This window comes from Pelophylax lessonae, assembly GCF_965119305.1.
Source record: "Pelophylax lessonae genome assembly, chromosome: 9".
NCBI classification, from domain to species: domain Eukaryota; kingdom Metazoa; phylum Chordata; class Amphibia; order Anura; family Ranidae; genus Pelophylax; species Pelophylax lessonae.
Genome location: NC_138776.1, coordinates 244,086,154 through 244,109,615, shown reverse-complemented (window position 1 = coordinate 244,109,615; position 23,462 = coordinate 244,086,154). Strand labels below are relative to the sequence as shown.

At 43.5% G+C, this 23,462-nt stretch overlaps 1 protein-coding gene across 1 annotated transcript in view; it reads left to right on the top strand.

The window, feature by feature from the left end:
* LOC309563872 (uncharacterized protein) overlaps nt 1-1,951 on the top strand; it is a gene marked incomplete at its 3' end in the record, with an annotated part of 52,917 nt that extends 50,966 nt beyond the window's left edge. Inside the window, exon 6 of the mRNA XM_082268508.1 lies at nt 1,841-1,951. Coding sequence (XP_082124634.1) covers nt 1,841-1,951 — 111 coding nt within the window. The remainder of the gene's footprint in view (nt 1-1,840) is intronic.
* Between the last annotated feature and the right edge of the window lie 21,511 nt (nt 1,952-23,462).

Below are 23,462 nucleotides of genomic sequence, written 5' to 3'. Positions count from 1 at the left end.
CGGAGTCGTGGCCGGGGTCCGGATCTCACCTACAGAGGCAGCTGGAAAACGAGCATGCAGCGGCGGTGAGCTGGCCACAACCAGTGGGTTACTATTATCAGTGCTTGAGTACTTGTTTTTTAATGTAAGCACATTGGATTTGGGGGGTTCACTTTGGAGTGGTGTGTTCAATAAAATTTTGTTTGAAACGGTATCACACTATTGTGCCCCCATTTTTATTTTTCATGACACGTTCTGATCCTTAATTGGAGCACTTATGAGGAGGCCATCTGGTATTGGCAGAGATATCCAGGATTGTCAAGGGTTCAAGCAACCAATGCTTACAGGCGTATCTTTATATTGTTTCTGGTGAGTGCCCACTCTTCAGGGGGTCACGTATGGTGTGGTGAAGGTTGATACCGAATATACATCAAAGCACCGGGGATCACTAAAGTGTGGATTGTTCGGCTATGTTATGAACAATAATCAAGCTGAAAGACAGTGTCTTACTCAATTATGAGGACTATATGATCATATATATGTTTGATATATTAAGCGCTGCTGGATGTGACTAAGTACTGAGCTATACTAGTCTGAGTGTTGTTTACAGTATTTTTTTACATCTCTTATATATTACTTTTGATTACAGCGGCTGCGACCAGCAAAATTTTATGTGGTTTTATAATTTTATAATTTTATATCTATTGTATGGTTTTATCCCTTTTAATAAGAAGCGCTGGGCGAGTGTTTGGAGCTTTCTCTATTTGTTTCAACCACTTTTTTTACATTATATATATATTAAAATAGTTGTGGATGTCGTCCGCAAAGGCTGCGAGTTTGTATTGGCGATCATTTATCACTTGAATGTCGGTATTTGCCCTTAGTCGATACAAGAACGGTACCAGGGTTAGAATGAATAGTATGGGGGAGAGGGGGCATCCTTGGCATGTGCCGTTGTGGATATAAAAGGCATTTGACAGGCGGCCATTCACCTGCACTTTCGCTGTAGGGTCAGCGTATAGGGACATGATGATTTGGATTAAGCGAACACCCAGGCCTAGGGAATATAGAACCGCTTCTAGGTAATCCCAGGCCAACCTGTCGAACACCTTTTCTGCACCTAGGGATAGAAAAAAGCCGCGTTTATTAAATTTAGTTAGCCAATAGTGAATGTTTAAAGCTTTGATGGTGTTGTCTTTGGCTTCTCTGCCTGGTACGAATCTCACTCCGGCTGCGTGCTGGAGTCCTGTGGTGAGTGGGAACGGGTTGCGGATGAGCTCTGCTCTGGTTTCCCCATAGTGGCTGTGTCAGTTTCCCTGAGAAGATGCCTAGAGAACCATGGTGTGTCAGAGCGGAGGGTTTAGGCAGCCATCATCGTCTGGATCCCAATTTTCTGAATATCTTGAATATTTCAGAACTAGTCTAGATACATTATCTAATTTTCAGGGTGGCACTATATCCCTGAGGAAGAAAACATATTCTAAAATTTGAAACGTGTTGGAATTCCAATTCCATCCGAGCAAATGACAATCAGAAATTCCACCGTTGTGCAGCAAAGAATAGTCTTGGGAGTACCATCCAGTAGATGTATAACACCCAATGTAAACAGATGGTGTCAAACTAGTTAATGTCTCATTTAATGGTGATTTTAACTGATTGTAAGAGTGTTATATACATTTGAGCATTATTATTTGTTATTTGGTTTCCCTCAAAGTTCCATTAAAATATTGTGACATGAAATAGACAGCAGGTGACCAAACTTGCCAGCACCTACCCAAAACAAAATATATCAATGTTGGGTGGACCTACCTTTTGAAGCAACTTCTTTATCACTTTTTTTTTGTTTTGTTTTTTTCTCAAGGTGTACGTGATACCGAATCATGATTTGAAGAAACCTGATGCTTTTCCTGAATTTCCTCCTCAACCACCACCCTATACAGCCACAGAAGTCAAAGCTACACCAACATATTAAAGGAAAATCCACACCTACAAATTTTATAGCATAGATCACTTTCTATGGGAATGCAGCCTGTTGGTTACGAATCAGTGACTTATGAATACTAATTTGCGGAACCAAATGATGATTCATCAGGGTGTATTTCTAAAGTGGTTATTTATGCCAATATCCCATAAATCGTTTGCTTTCTGTGTCATATGGATTATTAAATTAATCAAGTATCTCTTCAGTAAGTCCTATTAACAAATGATGCCATGAACATAATTGATATACTGTACATAAAGTGTTTTCATTGAGTCTTTCAAGGGTAAATCAAACCAAAACCATTTTTAATCTTTAGGCTTTCTTTGGCAGATTCAAGCTTATTCTTATAACAAGACACCAGGACTTTGCATATACACACTCAAATGCACACATACACACACTTTGGTGAGCAATATGATGAATAAGTATGTGCAGTATAAAAATTGGAAGGGGACAAACTTTTTTAAATCACCTGGTCATGCCTGCCCAGTTGATACCAATAAACTTACAGTATATGGGTTCCTTTGTCAAGCATTTCAAGAATCAGCCCCTTAGAAGTCTATGAAAATTGAATACCCAGTGGGAAAGAAAATTGTAACCCCATGCTTTTTAATCCATCAGATTCAAGTAAAGAAGTAAGGAGAAAGTTATTGTAGATCACTGGGATAAATAAAAAGATAACTGCACTTTCACTGAAAGTGTAGCTATCTTTTAGCTTTACCTGCTGGTTTAACCTTCTCAAATAAAATGTGACTAAGTATTAGGGATTTTGAAAAGTTCGGTTCGACCAGAACACCCGAAATTCCCAAAAGTTTGGTTCGGATTCCAGAACCCCATTGAAATCAATGGGACTCGAACTTCTGGAATCAAAAAACACCATTTTGAAGCCCTAAAACCCAATAAATGCCCCTAAAAAGTGCCTAGGGTTCTGGGTCATGCCCCAGGGACTATGAATCAGGCAAAAAAAGTTCTTAAAAATTGTCGTTTTTGATATATATATAGATATGTATATATGTATACCCCTAACCCAGAATCTGCATAGTGGGGTCACCCTGACATGGCAGAGTTCGGTCACCCTGACATGGCAGAGTCAGTTCACCCTAAACTACACTACGGTCACCCTGGCATGGCGGAGTCAGTTCACCCTAAACTACACTACGGTCACCCTGACATGGCAGAGTCAGGTCACCCTAAACTTCACTACGGTCACCCTGACACTTAAAGCTATCCCTACAAAAACTAGATTTTTGAATCTAACTATAGTGGTATATAGTACCCTAACTACACTGCATATCCCTTTCCTCACACTAATAATTGCAAAATGACACTGGAGCAACACAAATGCTTCCACTCTCTTCCACAGCCCCTGTATTACAGTGCTAGAGTTTTGGCGGGGCTATGTTATATACTGGGGGGTGTATGGGGGGCATATTCACTCCTCATTGGGCTCTGGACCCTGTAGTCACTCCAATCACATTTTACTGATGTTTCTGGGCCAATCATGCCGAATTTCAAACACCCAATGTTCGGGTTGAACCGATGGTCGACCCAAACCGTTCGATCATCCCTACTAAGTATTCCTACACCCAAAGCTATTTTCTCATTTTGTGTACAGTTGTGGAGGAATAAAATTGCAGTCAGTTTTTTTTTTTCTCATTAGGGAGATTTCCCTTCTCTTCCTGTCCTTTACACTCAATATGTGTAACTCAAACTGAGAAAATATCTTTCCAATGTGAGGGATATCCTCTCATAGACAGTTCTTAAGGGAGCAAGTCTCCTCTTTGGAAGACTTCCTCTCTATTCCTGTTCTGGTGGTAACTCAAAATTTTTGATTTACCTTCACCTTCATCCCCTGACATTGGCAATCAGAACAGCTTGACTTCCTAAACCTGACTACGTTCAACATGCAGAATCTCATATTTTCTAATTGTCCCCGTTATCACTTGTATGTTCAGTCACCCTGTGCTCTACACCCTACACTCAAAAAGGGCCTAACCTTTTTTAATGAGCATACTCAGGTGTTTTGGCCACCATAGACTTCAATGTAAGCACTTTAAATGTGTAATACCCAAATTTAACATGTTTTCGCACCTAAAGAACTCTTCTTCTCTAGAACTGCTCTCCTCCCCCTGCCCAGTCTAGGAAACAAACCCCTAAAGTTTGAACACCTAACATTTGATATATTTGTAAAACTGCCTGTAAGTCCTCAGGAATATGCTTTGCTTATGCTCTACTTTGATGTGAATGCAGACTAAATGACCCATGCAGAAAATTCAGGGGTAACCCTTTTTAGGGTTACATTTTACACCCTCATGTTCTTTTCATCCTACCCATGTAACTATGGAAGGGTACAAGTGTCTGTGGGCCCATAAGGTCAGATGGTTCCTGTTTGGATATTAGACAAGGATCTTGAGGGAGGATTTCATTTGGTTGTAAAGTTAAAACACACTACATATGATTAAATACATTCCAGGTGCATCAAATGAAAGGGTGTACCAAGTCTTCACAAAACTGTGCTCCAGCAACAGGCAAGTTACCATGCTCATTATAGCAATGCATGGTAAAACATTATGTGGGTTGGTGTGCTCTAGTGCCATTTGCTTTGAATGGCATTGCCAATTTGCCATGCATAGTTATGCAGCAGGTAAGATTTTTGATGCATTAGGGTGCATTACACTGTCTATTCAGCTAAATGCGCTGCTGTAATTCAACACAAGTTAGTATGCAGCATTTTGCTCATTGACTCATATGTATTAAATGCAGATTAGACTTTTAAAGATGAAGACCAACTCAGCCTCCTTGAAGCCCAACTCCATCAAAAAAGGTTTATTTAGTTCTGGATACAGAAAGGTTGGAGCCCATTACAGGATGTCATCGTCAATTGATGGGAAATCTCTTTAAAACCCTTGGAAAAAATGCAATGTTTTCATTGTGTTTACACTTCAAGTCCTAGTGACAACCATTCTCCTACATTACCTGTATAGGATTCACAGGGACAGGAGATGAGGGAAAATCTTCTCAATGGGGGGTTACAGTCATAATTAAAAGAGTCACACACCTATGGTCAAAGAGCCAAAAATAGTTGTATTAAATAGACAATGGAAATTAAATAAGAACACAACAGGGATAGTGGGATTCCCCTACTGAAAAGTGGGGTCCCAACTATGCCTATAAAAGAAAAGAAAGGGATGGTAAGGAGGGTGTCATAGACCAGTGAGTTAGAGCATCAGAACATCAAACTCCAAGGAATAAAGAACAATATTGTATGAAAAATTCATTTTATTTTATTAAGACATACAAAAGGTAAAAATGGAGCCAACTCCATAAAATTGACATCATTTGTCTTACAAAAGGCAAGGCACTTAAATGTTAGCAAGCAATGAGGATGGGCTAACGTGTTTCGCACAGGTAGCGCTTTTTCAAAGACCGCTTGATAATCCTCAATTGACTATCACAAAAGAGAAAAATATAAGAAAAAACATAAGAAAAACCACAACATGTAATGTTGATGTATGTAATCTTTTGTTGTGGTTTTTCTTATATTTTTCTCTTTTGTGATAGTCAATTGAGGATTATCAAGCGGTCTTTGAAAAAGCGCTACCTGTGCGAAACACGTTAGACCCATCCTCATTGCTTGCTAACATTTAAGTGCCTTGCCTTTTGTAAGACAAATGATGTCAGTTTTATGGAGTTGGCTCCATTTTTACCTTTTGTATGTCTTAATAAAATAAAATGAATTTTTCATACAATATTGTTCTTTATTCCTTGGAGTTTGATGTTCTGATGCTCTAACTCACTGGTCTATGACACCCCCCTTACCATCCCTTTTCTTTTATAGGCATAGTTGGGACCCCACTTTTCAGTAGGGGAATCCCACTATCCCTGTTGTGTTCTTATTTGTATTACTCGGGATTGGAGGTTGGTCATACCAGGTAACCATAGTTTATCCAACAGCCAATCTTCTTTTCACAGACAATGGAAATTAAATTGTTTTGGGAGTTCAGACCCCTTTCCCATTGTTAGGGCTTATGTATATTGCTGGAATGAAAGTAATGCAAAAGTGGGCATAACCTTTTTACTAACTTGCATAGGTTCTTCAGATTTCACATTTTGAAAGAGTAAAGCCTAGTACACATGATGAGATTATCAGAAGAATAATCATCCCGTTTTTTTGGATGCTAGTCTCCATTTTGAAAACAAATAGGTTACTAGAGTACATAAGTTATTGTATGACAGAATAAAAATCTGGAAGTGATGTAATGTATTTGTATTGTATTTCTGGCCAAAAACTGTACAGATTAAATGAAAATCATATGATCTGGTATCGTATGAGAAAATTGTTCGTGTTTGTCCCTTCAGAAAATTTTGGACAAAAGCTGTGCACTAAGGATCAGATTATTGTACGGTCACTTCAAATGCATTATTTTGGGTACGATATTTTGATTGTGTGTATGGGGGCTTTACTTTTCCTCTGTGATAACCCTTCTTCTTTTTCATCACAGGTAAATAATGGACTCTAAGCAGAAGCACTGTGCTGTCATTGAGGTCTTGATGAAGGAGAGGTTTGTGCTGTATGACATTCACAAAAGGCTACAGAATGTTTGGGGGGATGACACCATTGACAAGAGTAATGTGCACAGATGAATGAAGAAGCTTAAAGAAGGGGAAGCCAGCATTGAAGACAAACCACGTAATAGGAGTTGTATGAATGTCAGACTGCCTACACCCCTCCTTCATCAAGAACTCAATGTCAGCATATTGCTTTTACTTGGAATCCATTATTAACCTGTAATAAAAAAGAAGAAGAGTTACTATAGAGGAAGAGTTACTCTACCAGCATGTGAAATTTTAACTATCTATGTAAGCAAATCAAAAACATATGCCCACTTTTGCATTACTTTTGGAATAGCCTCGTATGTAGGGAAAACCTACCCCACCAGCAGTTTCTGGCAGCATGGAGTTTATATTTTTTTTATGTACAATAATTTTAACTCTTCCCCAATACAATAACAAAAAAAATATATATATACAGTATACAGGCATACCCCTTTTTAAGTACACTCACTTTACGTACACTCGCGAGTACGGACACAGCCTGGTCAGCTTGGCATGGCATTACTCCCAGTTTTTAACATTGGCGTCTATGGGAAATCTTGGTCAGCTTGACATGGCACTACTCCCAAACCATAAGTGACAGGGATACCAAACTTAGGGAGCAATGTGAGGGGACTCGGGACTACAACATATCATATTTGTGGCCAGCCACCTTGCCTAGGAAATTAAAAAAGGTATTGCTTCACTTTAAGTACATTTTCGTTTTACATACATGCTCTGGTCCCATTGTGTACGTAAAAGCGGGGTATGCCTGTATATATATATATACTGGAGTTTTGCTTTAGGACTTAAGCATAATGTACTTTAATGATGATTGTGCAATATATTTATACACTTTTGTACTCTTAGTATGAAATGTAAAAAACTTTCATGCCATGTATTGATTCTTAAAGGCAACCTGTGTGGTCATAGCATATCATCTATCAACAGCCCCAAAATAAGGCATCTTTTGGTACCTACATGTACATTGTCAATCCTCAGGTCATTTTCTGTCCGCCTATTCAGTTTGGATGAATGCTCCATAAAATTACTTCCTATCAGATAAGCTCTGCCAATGCCATTTAACAGTCTAATTTAATAGCCAATAGGTAGGAGCAGGGGGCAGAGACTTAACTGCAAGTCAATGGAGAAGTCAAGGCTTCTGAATAATGTAAGATAAGGGGGCACAAGAATGAATAATGTCTTATAAAATGTATGCTTTTCCATTCACTTCAGGGGTAATTTTTAGCATGTATATTTTATGACCAGTCAGGTTCTCTATAATGTGATTATAAATTCATCAAGAAGATTATCCGGCTTTGGAGATGATTAGAAATCAGACAACTTATTTGATTAAAAATTGCACTTTAAGTTATGAAGTATGCGTTTGTGTCTTCTTTTCACAATGTGATTTTTATTTTTTTTTTGTTTATCAGACAGACTTCCCCACTGTGCTTTATATTCTCATTGTGTGTATCAACTGCCTGGGCCAATTCTAACATTTTTCACAAAAATGTTCAAATCAGTATTTTTTTGGGCTAGAAAAGTGCTCACATTTTATATGAAAGGATAGAAAGACGGGAAGTAAGGTAGATAGGTGGTTAGGTATTTGGGTGGATGGGTAGGAAGAATTGGAGTAAGAACATGGGTATTTCTGTAGTTGGGTGGGTAGAAGGATGGGTAGTTAGATGGGTCTTCCTATGTAGCTGGGTGGGTAAGAAGATGGATAGTTAGGTAAGTAGTTCCATGTACTGTAGCTAGATGGCTAGGAAAACAGATAATTAGTTGAGTTTGTAGGTGAATAGGTAGTTAGTTGGGTGGGAAAATGAATAGTTAAGTAGTTATATGTAATTGGATGAATAGAAAGATGGATAATTAGGTAAGTAGGTCTATGTAGATGGGTGCCTAGGAAATGGGTAGTTGGGTGGGTAGGAGAGTGGTTGGTTAGTTGGGTGGGTAATTCTATGTAGCTAAAACATGAGTAGCTAGGTAATTGGGAGGGTAGGATGAGTACATAGTTGAGTAGGTAGAAGGATGTTTAGTTCTATGAAGCCGGCTGTGTAGGAGGATGAATAGTTCTATGTAAATGGGTCAGTAAGAAGATGGATACTTAGCTAAATAATTCTATGTAGTTTGGTGACTAGGAAAGTGGGTAGTTAGTTAGTTAGATGGGAAGTAGAATAGTTAGTTGGGTGGGTAGGAAAATGGATACTTAGTTAATTTGTTATTAGGGTTGAGCGGACACCTGGATGTCCGTGTTCGACGGGTTCGGCCGAACTTTAAAAAAAAGTCCAGGTCCGTGTCCCGGACTTTTACCGAACGTTTCCCGGACACCGAACCCCATTGAAGTCAATGGGGACCCGAACTTTAAGGCACTAAAATGGCTCTAAAACACCAATGGAAAGGGCTAGAGTGCTGCAAATGGCAGCAAAACGTAGTTAAGAGCATGGCAAGTGCTCTGCAAACAAATGTGGATAGGGAAATAACTTAAAACAACAAAAAAAAACAGAAAAATAAAACAATGTTCTTCATCTCTGAAGGACGAGGCCCATATGGAGTAGGAGGGAGGTTGAGGTGGTGGTGGATGTGGCGGTGTCATAGGCGTGCGCACAGGGTGTGCCGGGTGTACCTGGGCACACCCTAATCACCTAGGGCACATAGCATTATCGCTCTGTTTGCCAGTGAGGAGATGGGAAAGATCTCCCTCGGACCTGCTCTGCTCTATTTCTCTTTGCCAGCAGGGAGAGTAATGTATCGGGGCCATGTACATGTAGGCAAACACATGCATGTGTATTTCAACTTTGGGGTGCACACCCTAATGCAATAGGCTGCGCACACCTATGGGTGGTGTAGGTGGAAGCGGCGGTGGAGGAGGACCAGGGCCGGATTAAGAGCATCATGGTCTTGGTGCTGAGGATTTTGAAGGGCCTTAAGGGCCGTGCCTTGGCATGCACCCAGAGGAGGAAGGGTGCAGCCATGCATGCCTAATTCAACATGGGATGCTGTCTCTGAAGCCCATAAACACATCCATGCATCGGCAACTGTCCCTCCTTGTCAGGCCTTCGCGCTGTGTGGGGAGGTTCTGAGGGTGCTGCCTGGGGAAGCGAGCATAGAAGCCAGACTTCTGTGTTTACAAGTGACAGAAGAGCGGTCACAGTGAATATGGCCAACCCGGGGCCTATATAAAAGGTAGGGGCCTGGAGCTGCAGCTCCAATAGCCCCTACGTTAATCTGGCCCTGAGGAGGAGGACGAGGTAGCCAACACTGCTTCTTTTCACAAATTTTAAATGAGGGTACACCCCAAAAGAGTGAGAAAGAGCAAAAATGGAACAATGGGTGGGTAAGGTCGGTATCCATTGCTATTCTGCACAAGGTACGGAAAAGTCCCGTGGGATCCATGCCTGGTTCATTTTAATGAACGTGAGCTTGTCCACATTGTCTCTGGACAGGCGGCTGCGCTTGTCTGTTATAACGCCCCCAGCCGTGCTAAATACCCGTTCAGATAATACACTGGCTGCAGGGCACGCCAGCACCTCCAAGGCGTAAAGGGCAAGCTCAGGCCATGTGCCCAATTTGGAGACCCAGAAGTTGAAGGGGGCAGACCCCTCATTCACTACATGTAGGCGTGTGCACACATACTGCTCCACCATGTTGGTAAAATGCTGCCTCCTGCTAAGACGTTCCATCTGAGCTGCTGGTGCTGCTGTTTGTTGTGGCGTGCTGACAAAGCTTTTCCACATTTCGGCCAAGCTAACCCTGCCTTCTGAGTTGCTGGCGGTGCCCTGGTTGCGTTGGCGACCTCCTCCTCCTCCTCTGCCTTGTGCTTCCACTGTGGCCCCGCTGTCAGATGGGAATGCCAGCAGCATCGCATCTACCAGCGTGCGCTTGTACTCGCGCATCTTGCGATCGCGCTCCAGTGAGTGAATTAAGGACGGTACGTTGTCCTTGTAACGGGGATCCAGCAGCGTGGCCACCCAGTAATCAGCACAAGTTAGAATGTGGGCAACTCGGCGGTCGTTGTGGAGACACTGCAGCATGTAATCGCTCATGTGTGCCAGGCTGCCCAGAGGCAACGAAAGGCTGTCCTCTGTGGGAGGTGTATCGTCCGTGTCCTCTGTATCCCCCCAGCCACGCACCAGTGATGGCCATGAGCTGGCCTGGGTGCCACCCTGCTGTGAACATGGTTCCATCTCCTCCTCCAGCTCCTCCTCCAGCTCCTCCTCCTCCTCATCCTCCAGAACTGTGCCCCTGCTGGACAATTGTGTCCCTGGCATTTGTGTGTGCAGGAACCCACCCTCGGAGCCCCTTGCGAATGACTGCCCTGAAAGCCTTTGAAATGTTACCTCTTCATCCTCCTCCTCCTCCTCCTCATCCTGTGCCACATCCTCTTCCATCATCGCCCGAATTGTTTTTTCAAGGAGGCATAGAAGTGGGATAGTTAAGCTGAGAACGGCGTCATTGCCACTGGCCATGTTGGTGGAGTACTCAAAACAGCGTAACAAGGCACACAGGTCTCGCATGGAGGCCCAGTTATTGGTGGTGAAGTGGTGCTGTTCCGCAGAGCGACTCACGCGTGCGTGCTGCAGCTGAAACTCCACTATGGCCTGCTGCTGCTCGCACAGTCTTTGCAGCATGTGCAAGGTGGAGTTCCACCTTGTGGGCACGTCACATATGAGGCGGTGAGCGGGAAGGCCGAAGTTACGCTGCAGCGCTGCCAGGCGAGCAGCAGCAGGGTGAGAACGCCGAAAGTGCGCACAGACGGCCCGCACTTTCTGCAGCAGCTCTGACATATCGGGGTAGTTTTTAAGGAACCTCTGCACCACCAAATTCAGCACATGCGCCAGGCAAGGGATGTGCGTCAAACCGGCTAGGCCCAGAGCTGCTATGAGATTTCGCCCATTATCGCACACCACCAGGCTGGGCTTGAGGCTCGCTGGCAGCAACCACTCATTTGTCTGCTGTTCCATGCTCCTCCACAACTCCTGCGCGGTGTGTGGTTTGTCCCCCAAACAGGCAAGTTGTAAAACTGCCTGCTGTCGTTTAGCCCTGGCCGTGCTGAAGTTGGTGGTGAAGGTATTGCGCTGTCCGGATGAGGAGGCGGTAGAGGATGAGGTAGCGGAGTAGGATGAGTTAGGAACAGGAGGCAAACTGAAGCGCCCTCCAATCCTCGGTGGTGGAAGGACATGCGCCAAATTGCTATCCGCCTCAGGCCCATCCGCCACTGCATTTACCCAGTGTGCCGTTAGGGAGATATAACGCCCCTGACCGTGCTTACTGGTCCACGTATCGGTAGTTAGGTGGACCTTGGCACAGATGGCGTTGCGCAGTGCACACCTGATTTTTTCCCCCACTTGGTTGTGCAGGGAAGGGATGGCTTGCCTGGAAAAGTAGTGGCGGCTGGGCACGACGTACTGTGGGACAGCCACCGACATAAGCTTTTTAAAACTGGGCGTCTCCACCAGACGGAATGACAGCATTTCAAAGGCCAATAATTGTGAAATGCTGGCATTCAGGGCCAGGGATCGCGGGTGGGTAGGGGGGTACTTCCTCTTCCTCTCAAGTGTTTGGGAGATGGAAAGCTGAACACTTCCACGGGACATTGTGGAGATGGTTGTTGGTGACCCAGGTGGTGGTGTTGCTGACAGATCGTCTGTTTGCGGGGTGGCAGGTGCCGGTATGACTACAGAGGTGGCTGGAGCGGCCGAGACTGCAGCAGAAGAGGAAGCAGGATGAGCCAGAGACGTTTCATGGTTTTGAAGGTGTGTACTCCACTGCAGCTCGTGCTTTGCACTTAGATGCCTGATCATGCAGGTTGTGCTCAGGTTGAGAAGGTTTATGCCTCGCTTTAGGCTCTGATTGCACAGGGTGCAAACCACTCGTGTCCTGTCATCAGCACATTTTCTAAAGAACTTCCACGCTAGAGAACTCTTTTGAGCTGACTTTGGTGCGCTCGTTCCCTTGCTGCGTTGGGCAGTAGCAGGCGTAGTGTCTAGGGCACGGCCGCTCCACTTCTGCACCCTGCTCCCTCTTCTGCTGTGCTGGTGGCTCTGTGCGACCACCGCCTCTTCCTCCAAAATACTCAGGTCACCTGCATGACCTTCATTCCATGTGGGGTCGAGGACCTCATCGTCCTCCACATCATCTTCCACCCAGTCTTCACCCCTGCCCTCCCTGTCGGTCTCCACAATGCTGAACGCCGCAGCAGTTGGCACCTGCGTTTCGTCATCATCGGAGACGTGCTGTGATGGTCCTTCCATGTACTCATCTTGAGAAATAAGTGGTTGGGCATCGCTGCACTCAATCTCTTCCACTTCTGGGGCAGGGCTAGGTGGATGGCCCTGGGAAACCCTGCTGACAGAGTCCTCAAAAAGAATAAGAGACTGCTGTATGGCTTGGGGCTCAGACTGCTTGCCTGATTTGCAAGGGGGTGAGGTGAAAGACGGTTGGACATTGGCTGCAGGTGCCAACTCTGACCTTTCTGCAGTAGACTGGGTGGGAGACAATGTGAAGGAACTGGAGGCACTGTCAGCAGCAAACCAATCTACTATCGCCTCTACGTGTTCTGGCCTCATCACTTCTAGAGGCGTATGATGCCCTACCAAATACTGATGCAGGTTCTGTCGCCTACTCACACTTGAGGAAGGTGTTTCACTTGTGCGTGTAGCTGGCACAGATCGACCACGTCCTCTCCTTGCAACAGGAGCTCTAGCAGCAGCACCACGACCCCGGCCACGGCCCCTATTTGACGCTCTCCTCATATTTCTGAAATTTAAGATCTTGCCCTAGAAAGGTCTTTATTGAATAGCAGAACAAAAGAACAACAGTATCGCACGGGTGTATCTCACAGTCAAATATGCAAACTATGCCGCAATTTAATGTTTTTTACACCAAAAGGGTGTGTATTGAATAGCGGAATAGGATAAAAAACTGTGTATCTCACACGTACAAACACAGACTAGGCCCGATTAAATTTTTTCCTACCCTAAAGGGAGGATGAGGAAGAGGAGTATGGAACAGGCAGCACCCTCAAATCTTCAGAAGTATGAGATGAACCTCAAAAACTTGGAAAGGTGGATCTCACACGTACCGACACAGACTATTCCGCAATTTAATTGATCCCCAAAGGTTTTTATTGAATAGCGGAATGGGAAATATGATCAAAAAAAGTGTATGTATCTCACACGTACAGAAGCACACTAGGCCCCAATTACTATTGTTTGTACACCTAAAAGGATGGATGAGGAGGAGGAGGAGTATGGAACAGGCAGCACCCTCAAATCTTCAGAAGTATGAGATGAACCTCAAAAACTTGGAAAGGTGGATCTCACACGTACCGACACAGACTATTCCGCAATTTAATTGATCCCCAAAGGTTTTTATTGAATAGCGGAATAGGAAATATGATCAAAAAAAGTGTATGTATCTCACACGTACAGAAGCACACTAGGCCCCAATTACTATTGTTTGTACACCTAAAAGGATGGAGGAGGAGGAGTATGGAACAGGCAGCACCCTCAAAGCTTCAGAAGTATGAGATGAACCCCAAAAACTTGGAAAGGTGGATCTCACACGTACCGACACAGACTATCCCGCAATTTAATTGATTCCCATAGGTTTTTATTGAATAGCGGAATAGGAAATATGATAAAAAAAAAGTGTATGTTTTTCACACGTACAGAAGCACACTAGGCCCCAATTACTATTGTTTGTACCCTTAAAAGGATGGATGAGGAGGAGGAGGATGAAACAGGCAGCACCCTCAAATCTTCAGAAGTATGAGATTGTGTTCACTGTACCCCACAAAGATTGTGTTCACTGCACCCCAAAATGATTGTCTTCACTGCACCCCACAAAGATTGTGTTCACTGTAATCCACAAAGATTGTGTTCACTGTACCCCCCAAAGATTTTGTTCACTGCACCCCACAAAGATTGTGTTCACTGTACCCCACAAAGATTTTGTTCACTGCACCCCACAAGGATTGTCTTCACTGCACCCCACAAGGATTGTCTTCACTGCACCCCACAAAGATTGTGTTCACTGTACCCCACAAGGATTGTGTTCACTGCACCCCAAAATGATTGTCTTCACTGCACCCCACAAAGATTGTGTTCACTGTACCCCACAAAGATTGTGCTCACTGTACCCCCCAAAGATTTTGTTCACTGCACCCCACAAGGATTGTCTTCACTGCACCCCACAAGGATTGTCTTCACTGCACCCCACAAAGATTGTGTTCACTGTACCCCACAAAGATTGTGTTCACTGCACCCCAAAAGGATTGTCTTCACTGCACCCCACAAAGATTGTGTTCACTGTACCCCACAAGGATTGTCTTCACTGCACCCCACAAAGATTGTGTTCACTGTACCCCACAAAGATTGTGTTCACTGTACCCCCCAAAGATTTTGTTCACTGCACCCCACAAGGATTGTCTTCACTGCACCCCACAAGGATTGTCTTCACTGCACCCCACAAAGATTGTGTTCACTGTACCCCACAAAGATTGTGTTCACTGTACCCCACAAAGATTTTGTTCACTGCACCCCACAAAGATTGTGTTCACTGCACCCCAAAAGGATTGTCTTCACTGCACCCCACAAAGATTGTGTTCACTGTACCCCACAAGGATTGTCTTCACTGCACCCCACAAGGATTGTCTTCACTGCACCCCACAAAGATTGTGTTCACTGCACCCCAAAGGATTGTCTTCACTGCACCCCACAAAGATTGTGTTCACTGTACCCCACAAAGATTGTGTTCACTGTACCCCCCAAAGATTTTGTTCACTGCACCCCACAAGGATTGTCTTCACTGCACCCCACAAGGATTGTCTTCACTGCACCCCACAAAGATTGTGTTCACTGTACCCCACAAAGATTGTGTTCACTGTACCCCCCAAAGATTTTGTTCACTGCTCCCCACAAGGATTGTCTTCACTGCACCCCAAAAGGATTGTCTTCACTGCACCCCACAAAGATTGTGTTCACTGTAATCCACAAAGATTGTGTTCACTGTACCCCCCAAAGATTTTGTTCACTGCACCCCACAAGGATTGTCTTCACTGCACCCCACAAGGATTGTCTTCACTGCACCCCACAAAGATTGTGTTCACTGTACCCCACAAAAATTGTGTTCACTGTACCCCACAAAGATTTTGTTCACTGCACCCCACAAAGATTGTGTTCACTGCACCCCAAAAGGATTGTCTTCACTGCACCCCACAAAGATTGTCTTCACTGCACCCCACAAGGATTGTCTTCACTGCACCCCACAAAGATTGTGTTCACTGTACCCCACAAAGAGTGTGTTCACTGCACCCCAAAAGGATTGTGTTCACTGCACCCCAAAAAGATTGTGTTCACTGCAGCCCACACACAGAAAAATGGATGTGGATCACTGACACCTGCCTATCTCCTATCCCACACCACACAGCAATATCGATTGTAGTTTGTAGAACACACTTTCTCTAAAATTCAGCAGCAGCCTCTCCCTAACAGGATTGAGAAGAGATCGTAGATCGGGACTAAGTGCAGACCCCACCCCACACAGCAATATCGATTGTAGTTTGTAGAACACTCTGACCCTATAATTCAGCAGCAGCCTCTCCCTAACAGGATTGAGAAGAGATCGTAGATCAGGATTAAGTGCAGACCCCACCCCACACAGCAATATCGATTGTAGTTTGTAGAACACACTGACCCTATAATTCAGCAGACTCTATCCCTAAAATGCCTACAACTCGCCCTGCCTAAACACTCCGACCTGACCCTAAATTCTATCCGGACACCAATTTGTTTTTCCTGCCTGTCTTTCCCTAATCAGCAGCCAGCACGTATGTGTGCTCTGTCCCTGAGCTAAACAACAGAATGACGCCGCTGCGGCTGCCTCGAACTTATAAAGACTTGGTCACATGCTTCAGACGGCCAATCACAGCTACTCATACATTTGCAGGCATGGCTGGGATAGCTTAAGGCACACCAGTTAAACGATTGTTGATTGGCTGTTGAAAGCCCGCCATGAAAAGAGCGCCAAAACATGCAAAACACGGAAATAAAAAGACCGAACACGGATTTTTTACCCGAACATACAGTAAAGTGTCCGTGTCCGTGTTCGGGTAACAAAAATCCAATTATTCGGTACGAACACGAATAATACAGTCCGTGTTCGCTCAACACTATTTGTTATCCGTAGCTGGCTGGCTAGGAAATGGATATCTGGGTGAGTAGGAGAGTGGGTAGTTAGTTACAGTATATGTAGCTGGGTGGGTAGTAGGACAGGTACTTAGGAATCTAAGAACATGAGCAGCTGTATAGTTTGCAGGGTAGGATAGGTAGTTAGTTGAATAGGTAGAAGGATGTGTAGTTAGGTGGGTAGTTCTAGGTAGCTGGCTGGATAGAACAATGCGTTGTGTGGTGCGTAGTACCATGTAGCTCAGTGGGTAGGAGGCCAGGTAGTTAGGAATGTAAACATATGAGTAGTTGTGTGGTTGGGAGGGTTAGGTGAATAGTTAGTTGAGTAGGTAGAAGAATGTGTAGTTAGATGGGTTGTATCACACTTTGGAGAGTCATATGATGGGAACGATGCTTGGGTTGTATCACACTGTGGAGAGCTGGGTGACAAAGGCAGTGCTTGGGTTGTATCAAGCCTGGAGTTTGTTTGAGAGGTACTTACAGTATATACAGTGGTGTGATATGCTCTCACTGGGAGCTGTTCCTTTTGATTGATAGGTTCTGCAATGGGTGGACACACAGTGGTATGTTGTGGGGACGTGCAATGCTCTAGCTGCGTGGGTACAAACAGTTGTACTTTCGGAGAGAATCATTTTTTGAAGGGTGGCTACAGGGAGTGTGAATTGCAAGGAGAAGGTGCACAGCCACCATGAAATAGGAACTTTTTTATTTATTTTTTTATAATTGTTTATTTATTAAGTATTTTATATATATATATATATATAACATAACAATCTGACAAATGCCATGTTAAAAAAAAGAGCATTAAAGATACATAGATTCAGGAAATAAAGAGAGTTTGTGTACAACATACAGTAACACAGCACAGCACAGCACAGCACAAAAATTACATTGGATATAACAAATCTGCGTGATGTAAATACCTTTAGACATCCTATCACAATCATATATCACATGAATGTATGAATAAACAGGACTGAATGAAAACTAAAAAATAGGCTTTAGAGGTTTGAGGATCAGAAGAGTGCAGAAGAAGGGGGTTTTCTCCATAGATGGAGTGGTCCCCGATCTCCTAGCATTTGTTAAACTGTGGGAGAGTATCAGAGGCATTAGCAGTAAGGAATTCCATCCTCCGGATTTCGGCAATGATAAGCAAGATTTGAGATTTAGAGGGTGGAATATTGGACAGCCAACAAAGTGGAATTGTCCTTCGGGCCGCCAATATTATATATGCGACCAGGCGTTTATTTGCCTTCTTAAAACCAGAGAAGGGAAGGCCTAATAAGTAATGTATAGGGTCCAGTGGGAAGTGTTGGCAAAACAGTTGTTCAAGCAGTACCCTAACTTCCATCCAAAAAGGCTGCAAATATGTACATTGTCAAAAAATATGAAAGTGTGAACCTGACTTCCGGAAGTCGTCACGACGCACATGACGCAACGCGTAGGACACGGAGGAGACCCGGAAGTAACATACAAGGAAGAGACGCACAGACCTATTAACACACCGCGCTGTTCATCGCTTTTATATATGTGAGTTTTACTATTTTTATTCAATAAATGGAATTAAATACTACACCATGAGAGGCCTTGCATTTATACCCCCATGCTAAAAGACCTACAGGAGTAGCGGACAAACACCACCGGGGCCCCATCCATAGGACCCCAGGAGAGCCCCATTCACAGGACCCCAGGAGAGATCCATACCCCCACAGAGGCTATGCCATTGCCAGAGACCAATAGGAATTGGTGGATATCAGGCACACTGTGAGGGACCCATCCATAGGACCCCCGGAGACATCACCATACCCCCCAAGGCTTTAATACAAGAAAGTGACAGGTGAGAGGCCAACTACGCAGTCAGGGGCACCCCACTGTACATCACCTGCACTTTCTTCATCGGTTATGTATGAGATGGTTTACAAAGTATAACTTGGAATAATTCCCTAGACCTAATAGAGACACATATCACAGTTGTACTAATTTACTATATTCCATATTTATTGTACATTATTGTGCAAAGAGGTAGCGCAGCACTACTCCACATCTCTTTAGTGTGGAGGGAAGGAGACCATACCATGGAACATGGATGTACAGGGTATATTGAGCCTCTCTCAATCTCTGACCAGCGATTGGGAGCATGTAAACTGGACCAGGAGACCACAGCTCGCAGATGGGTGGCATAGTAGTAATTGATAATATTTGGGGCTCCTAGACCTCCTCGTGTCTTTAAGGAAAATAACACGGAGTTGGAGACACAATGGGATTTATTGTTCCATATGAATCTTAAAGAACTTCAGGGAAGAGCTTTCAGTTGTTATAAGGGTATAGGCACCGGTAGGGTTTCAAAAAAATACAAAGGTCTAGGAAGGATCGGCATCTTCAAAACGTTTAATCTGCCCAAGAGAGAAATGGGATGTTTGGCCCATTGCTGTAAAGGGTGGGTGATCTCCTGGAACAGTGGCAGGTAGTTGGCTGAGTATAGGGCGTGGTAGGAAGGGGTGATGTAGATCCCTAAGTATTTTAAAGCCTGAGAACACCAGCGATGTGGAAAGGTATGCTGGAGTCGGGTAAGGAGGTCTGGGGGGGATATGGAAGGGTAAAGCTTCTGTCCTACAAGTATTAATCTTCTATCCAGGCAAAGCGCCAAAGGAAAATAGTAGAGCATGTAATGAGGGAAGAGAAATCAGGGAGGGTGTTTATAGTTAACAAAATATCATTTGCGAAGAGGGATAATTTATGTTCTCGTTGTCGCATGAGGACCCCCAGAATATCTGGATTTGACCTGATAGCCTCAGCCAAGGGTTCCATGAAAGAGGAACTTGCACACCTGCCAGAACCAACTGGTAATATATGAAATTAAACCATTTTAAAGTGGTTGTAAAATTTGCTTTATAATTTTTACCTATGGGTAAGCTTATAAATAAAGCTTTTCAAAACAAACAGGTGCTGCGCCAGAAAAATGAATAGTGAATATGTCAAAAAATATATGTATAATGACAATATGTGTAAATAATAAGCAAACTCAATGACCTTAAATCATAAGTGCTTCCCAAGATCACACAAAAAATCAGAAAAACAAAAAAGACCTCTACTGTTGAAGTCAGTGCCCAATAGGCTTAGACGTAACGTGTATAGGGGGCGGAGCCTTCCCTGCTGCTCGGTGTATCCTCTCAGCTGTGCGATATCATTGTTACAAGCATGACTCCAAGTGGCTGCATGTGAGTATAATGATTTTAATAAAGGGCTGTTACCAGCTTATCCGCACAGAGAGCATTAGATTTCTTTTTGCTTCTTGCTTATGTGGTGATCTCTATGTGCCCTGTGTGAAAGTGGCACCATCGCTGTTACCTTGTCCCTGTGCATCCGTCTGAGACCTCCTTACCATTTGGTGACATCTGCCTGTGACCCCAGAGGGGTAAAAAAGCTGTTTTTGACTCAGTGTTCTGGGTCAAATCTTAAGGTGAGAGGCTTTGATCTCTGGTGGCGGTGGAGTGAAGCACAATACCATATATTAATCACTTTTGTGGTGGCCATTATTTTGAGGATTGGAATGCACCTATTTATAGACATTTAATTTCATGATTTTGAGTGTATGTACATATTGATTTATTGACACTTATTTCTTTTTGATTTTTTTTGTGTGATATTGGGAAGCACTTATGATTTAGGCCCCGTTCACATACAAGCGATGCTGTTTCCAGGGGCGACCTCCGAGGTCGCGGTGCGAGCAGCGCGCCGCGACCTCGGAGCGGCCGGCACGGACTTCATAACATTGAAGTCTATGACGATCGCCTCCTGGTCGCCCCAAAGAAGCTCCGGACCCTTTTTCTAAGTCGGAGCGACTTGTGTCGCTCCTATTAGAACGGGTCCACAGCTTCCCTATGGAAGGCGACCTACGGCGACCTGTGAGACGACCAGGTCACCTTAGTGTGAACGGGGACTTAAGGTCATTGATTTTGCTTATTATTTACACATATTGTCATTATACATTTATTTTCTGACATATTCACTATTCATTTTTCTGGCGCAGCACCTGTTTGTTTTGAATTACTTATATTGTGGAAGTGGATAACACTATCTGGTGGTGGCTGCCGGATATTTTTCAAAAAAAAAATTTCTATTTATTTCACAAAACTGCGCTTTTTTTGCACATTTTATAATAAAGCTTACCCGCAGGCAAAATTATTGTGCACCATTTAGGAGATTTTCGCTTTTTTGACAGCTTGGGGCGTCACCGGATATGCCTTTCCTTTAGAAAACTGTGCCATGGCTGTGACTCCCGGACGTGACATCATTGTGGTTCAGCCATTCAAGCTGCTGCAGCCCACGAACCCGGAAGGAAGACTGGGTGATGATAGATGCCCTGTTAGCGGTGACAGCGCGCTGCTGGGGGGCTTCATTTAAAGGAAAGTCTTTCAAAATGTACTAGAATGCTATGCATACTAGCATATTATGATCTTAACTTACAGGTGAAATTTGTTTTCTTTCCGCTTAAGTTTACTACTGCTTTAATAACAAAGACACTGTCAGAAATTATGTTAACTCGTTAAACAACATAGAAAATTTTAGTGTTTGACTATAAATAAACTGTGATGAGCAACCCTGTCATAGTTGTTCCAATTTGAGATGGTCATAAAAGTTTGACAGAATGAGGCGGCAGTTATAAAAAGGAAATCCCAGTTCTTCACGGAAATTCAGTTCTTCGCAGAATTCAGAAAGACAGTGATAAACTACTTGTTGTGGGTGAGTACAGCCTTTTCTTACATCTCAGGTACAGATAAGTTATGCTATCTAAATACTCATACAATGCATAGTGACAGGTGGGCCTCCCAAGATGGGAAGTGAAGGGAAACTATTATTTTGCGCACAGGGACAGCAAAAATATTTATAGAAGCTGGAAAGGTGAAACCTCTGTAAAGTTTTTTTTTTATTGTTATCCGTGTCTCCTTGGTGCTCATTCCCCAGTTCTTGTCATGTCCCCTGGAATAACAAGTGAAAGGAATCTCCCCAATAGGGACACAGACAGCAACACATACCTCGCAGAGGCTCTAACTTTTACACAATTACATAAAGTATATGCGAGGGCTTAGCCGAAAATAATGCAAAAGTGGGCATTTCCTTTTTTCTTAAGCTACATGGGTCTTTCCAATTTTCTATGTCGGTAGAGTAAATGTTCCACTATAGTAACTCTTCTATATGAAACTCTTTTTCATTTCAGGTAAATAATGGATTCCAAGTAGAAACAAAATGCCATCATTGAGTTATTGATGAATCAGAAGCAATGCAGGCTGGTTGACATCGCAGGAGGCCACAGAATATTTATGGAGATGACACCTTTGACAATGTCTTGCCAGTGGTGTCATCTGCGTAAACATTCTGTAGCCCTCTGTGGATGTCAGACAGCCTGCACCTCCCCTTCGCCAGGAACTCAATTACGGCATGTTACTTCTGCTTGGGATCCATTATTTACCTGCAATGAAAAAGAAAAAAAACTGTTATTCCAGAGAAAAAGTTACTATACCAACGTGTGAAATTTGAAAGATCTATGTCGGTTAATAAAAGTGTTGAGGGCTGTACAAAAAATAAGGCAAAAGTGAGCATAACACTTTTATTAACCTACATAGGTCTTTCAAATTTCACATGTCGGTAGAGTAACTCTTCCTTTATAGTAATTCTTCTTCTTTTTCATTTCAGGTAAATAATGGATTCCAAGTAGAAACAACATGCCATCATTGAGGTACTGACGAAGAAGCGATGCAGGCTGGTTGGCATCCACAGAAGGCTACAGAATATTTATGGAAATGACACCATTGACAATGTCTTGTCAATGGTGCCATCTCCGTAAACAACCTGTAGACTTTTGGGGGTGTCAGACAGCCTGCACCCCTCCTTCATCAAGAACTCAATGATGGCACGGTACTTCTGCTTGGAATCCATTATTTACCTGCAATGAAAAAGAACAAAAAGTGTTAGAAAAGTTACTCTACCAACATGTGAAATTTGAAAGACCTATGTAAGTTAATAAAAAGTGTTATGCTAACTTTTGCATTATTTTTGTACAGTCCTCATATGTGTGTATATATATATATATATATATATATATATATATATATATATATATATATATATATATATATATATATGTATGTGTATATGTATATGTATGTTGGGCTGGGGTTTAATTTAGCTTGATGGCAGTTACCGTATACACTTGAGTATAAGTCGACCCGAATATAAGCCGAGAACCCTAATTTTACCACAAAAAAGTGGGAAAACTTATTGACTCGAGTATAAGCCTAGGGTGGGAAATGCAACAGCTACTGGAGCCAACTGGACCACCACGAGACACAAAACAGGGGCTGCGGGCATGGTACAGGAGATGGCGCAGGTCATAGTATAGGCATGGCACAGGTCAGGGCACAGGTGATGGTACAGGCATGGCACAGGTCATGGTACAGGCATGGCACAGGTGATGGTACAGGTGATGGTACAGGCATAGCACAGGTGATGGTACAGGCATAGCACAGTAGGTACAGGCATGGCACAGTATGTACAGGCATGGCACAGTATGTACACCTGGGCACAGGAGATGCAGTGCTGCGCGCATGGTACAGGAGAATGTCCTGTACCATGCCCGCAGGACTGCATGAGAAAATGCAGAGGCTGCGGAAGAGTCTCACTTACCTGTCGGTGAGGCGTCTTGGATTTAAAAATCG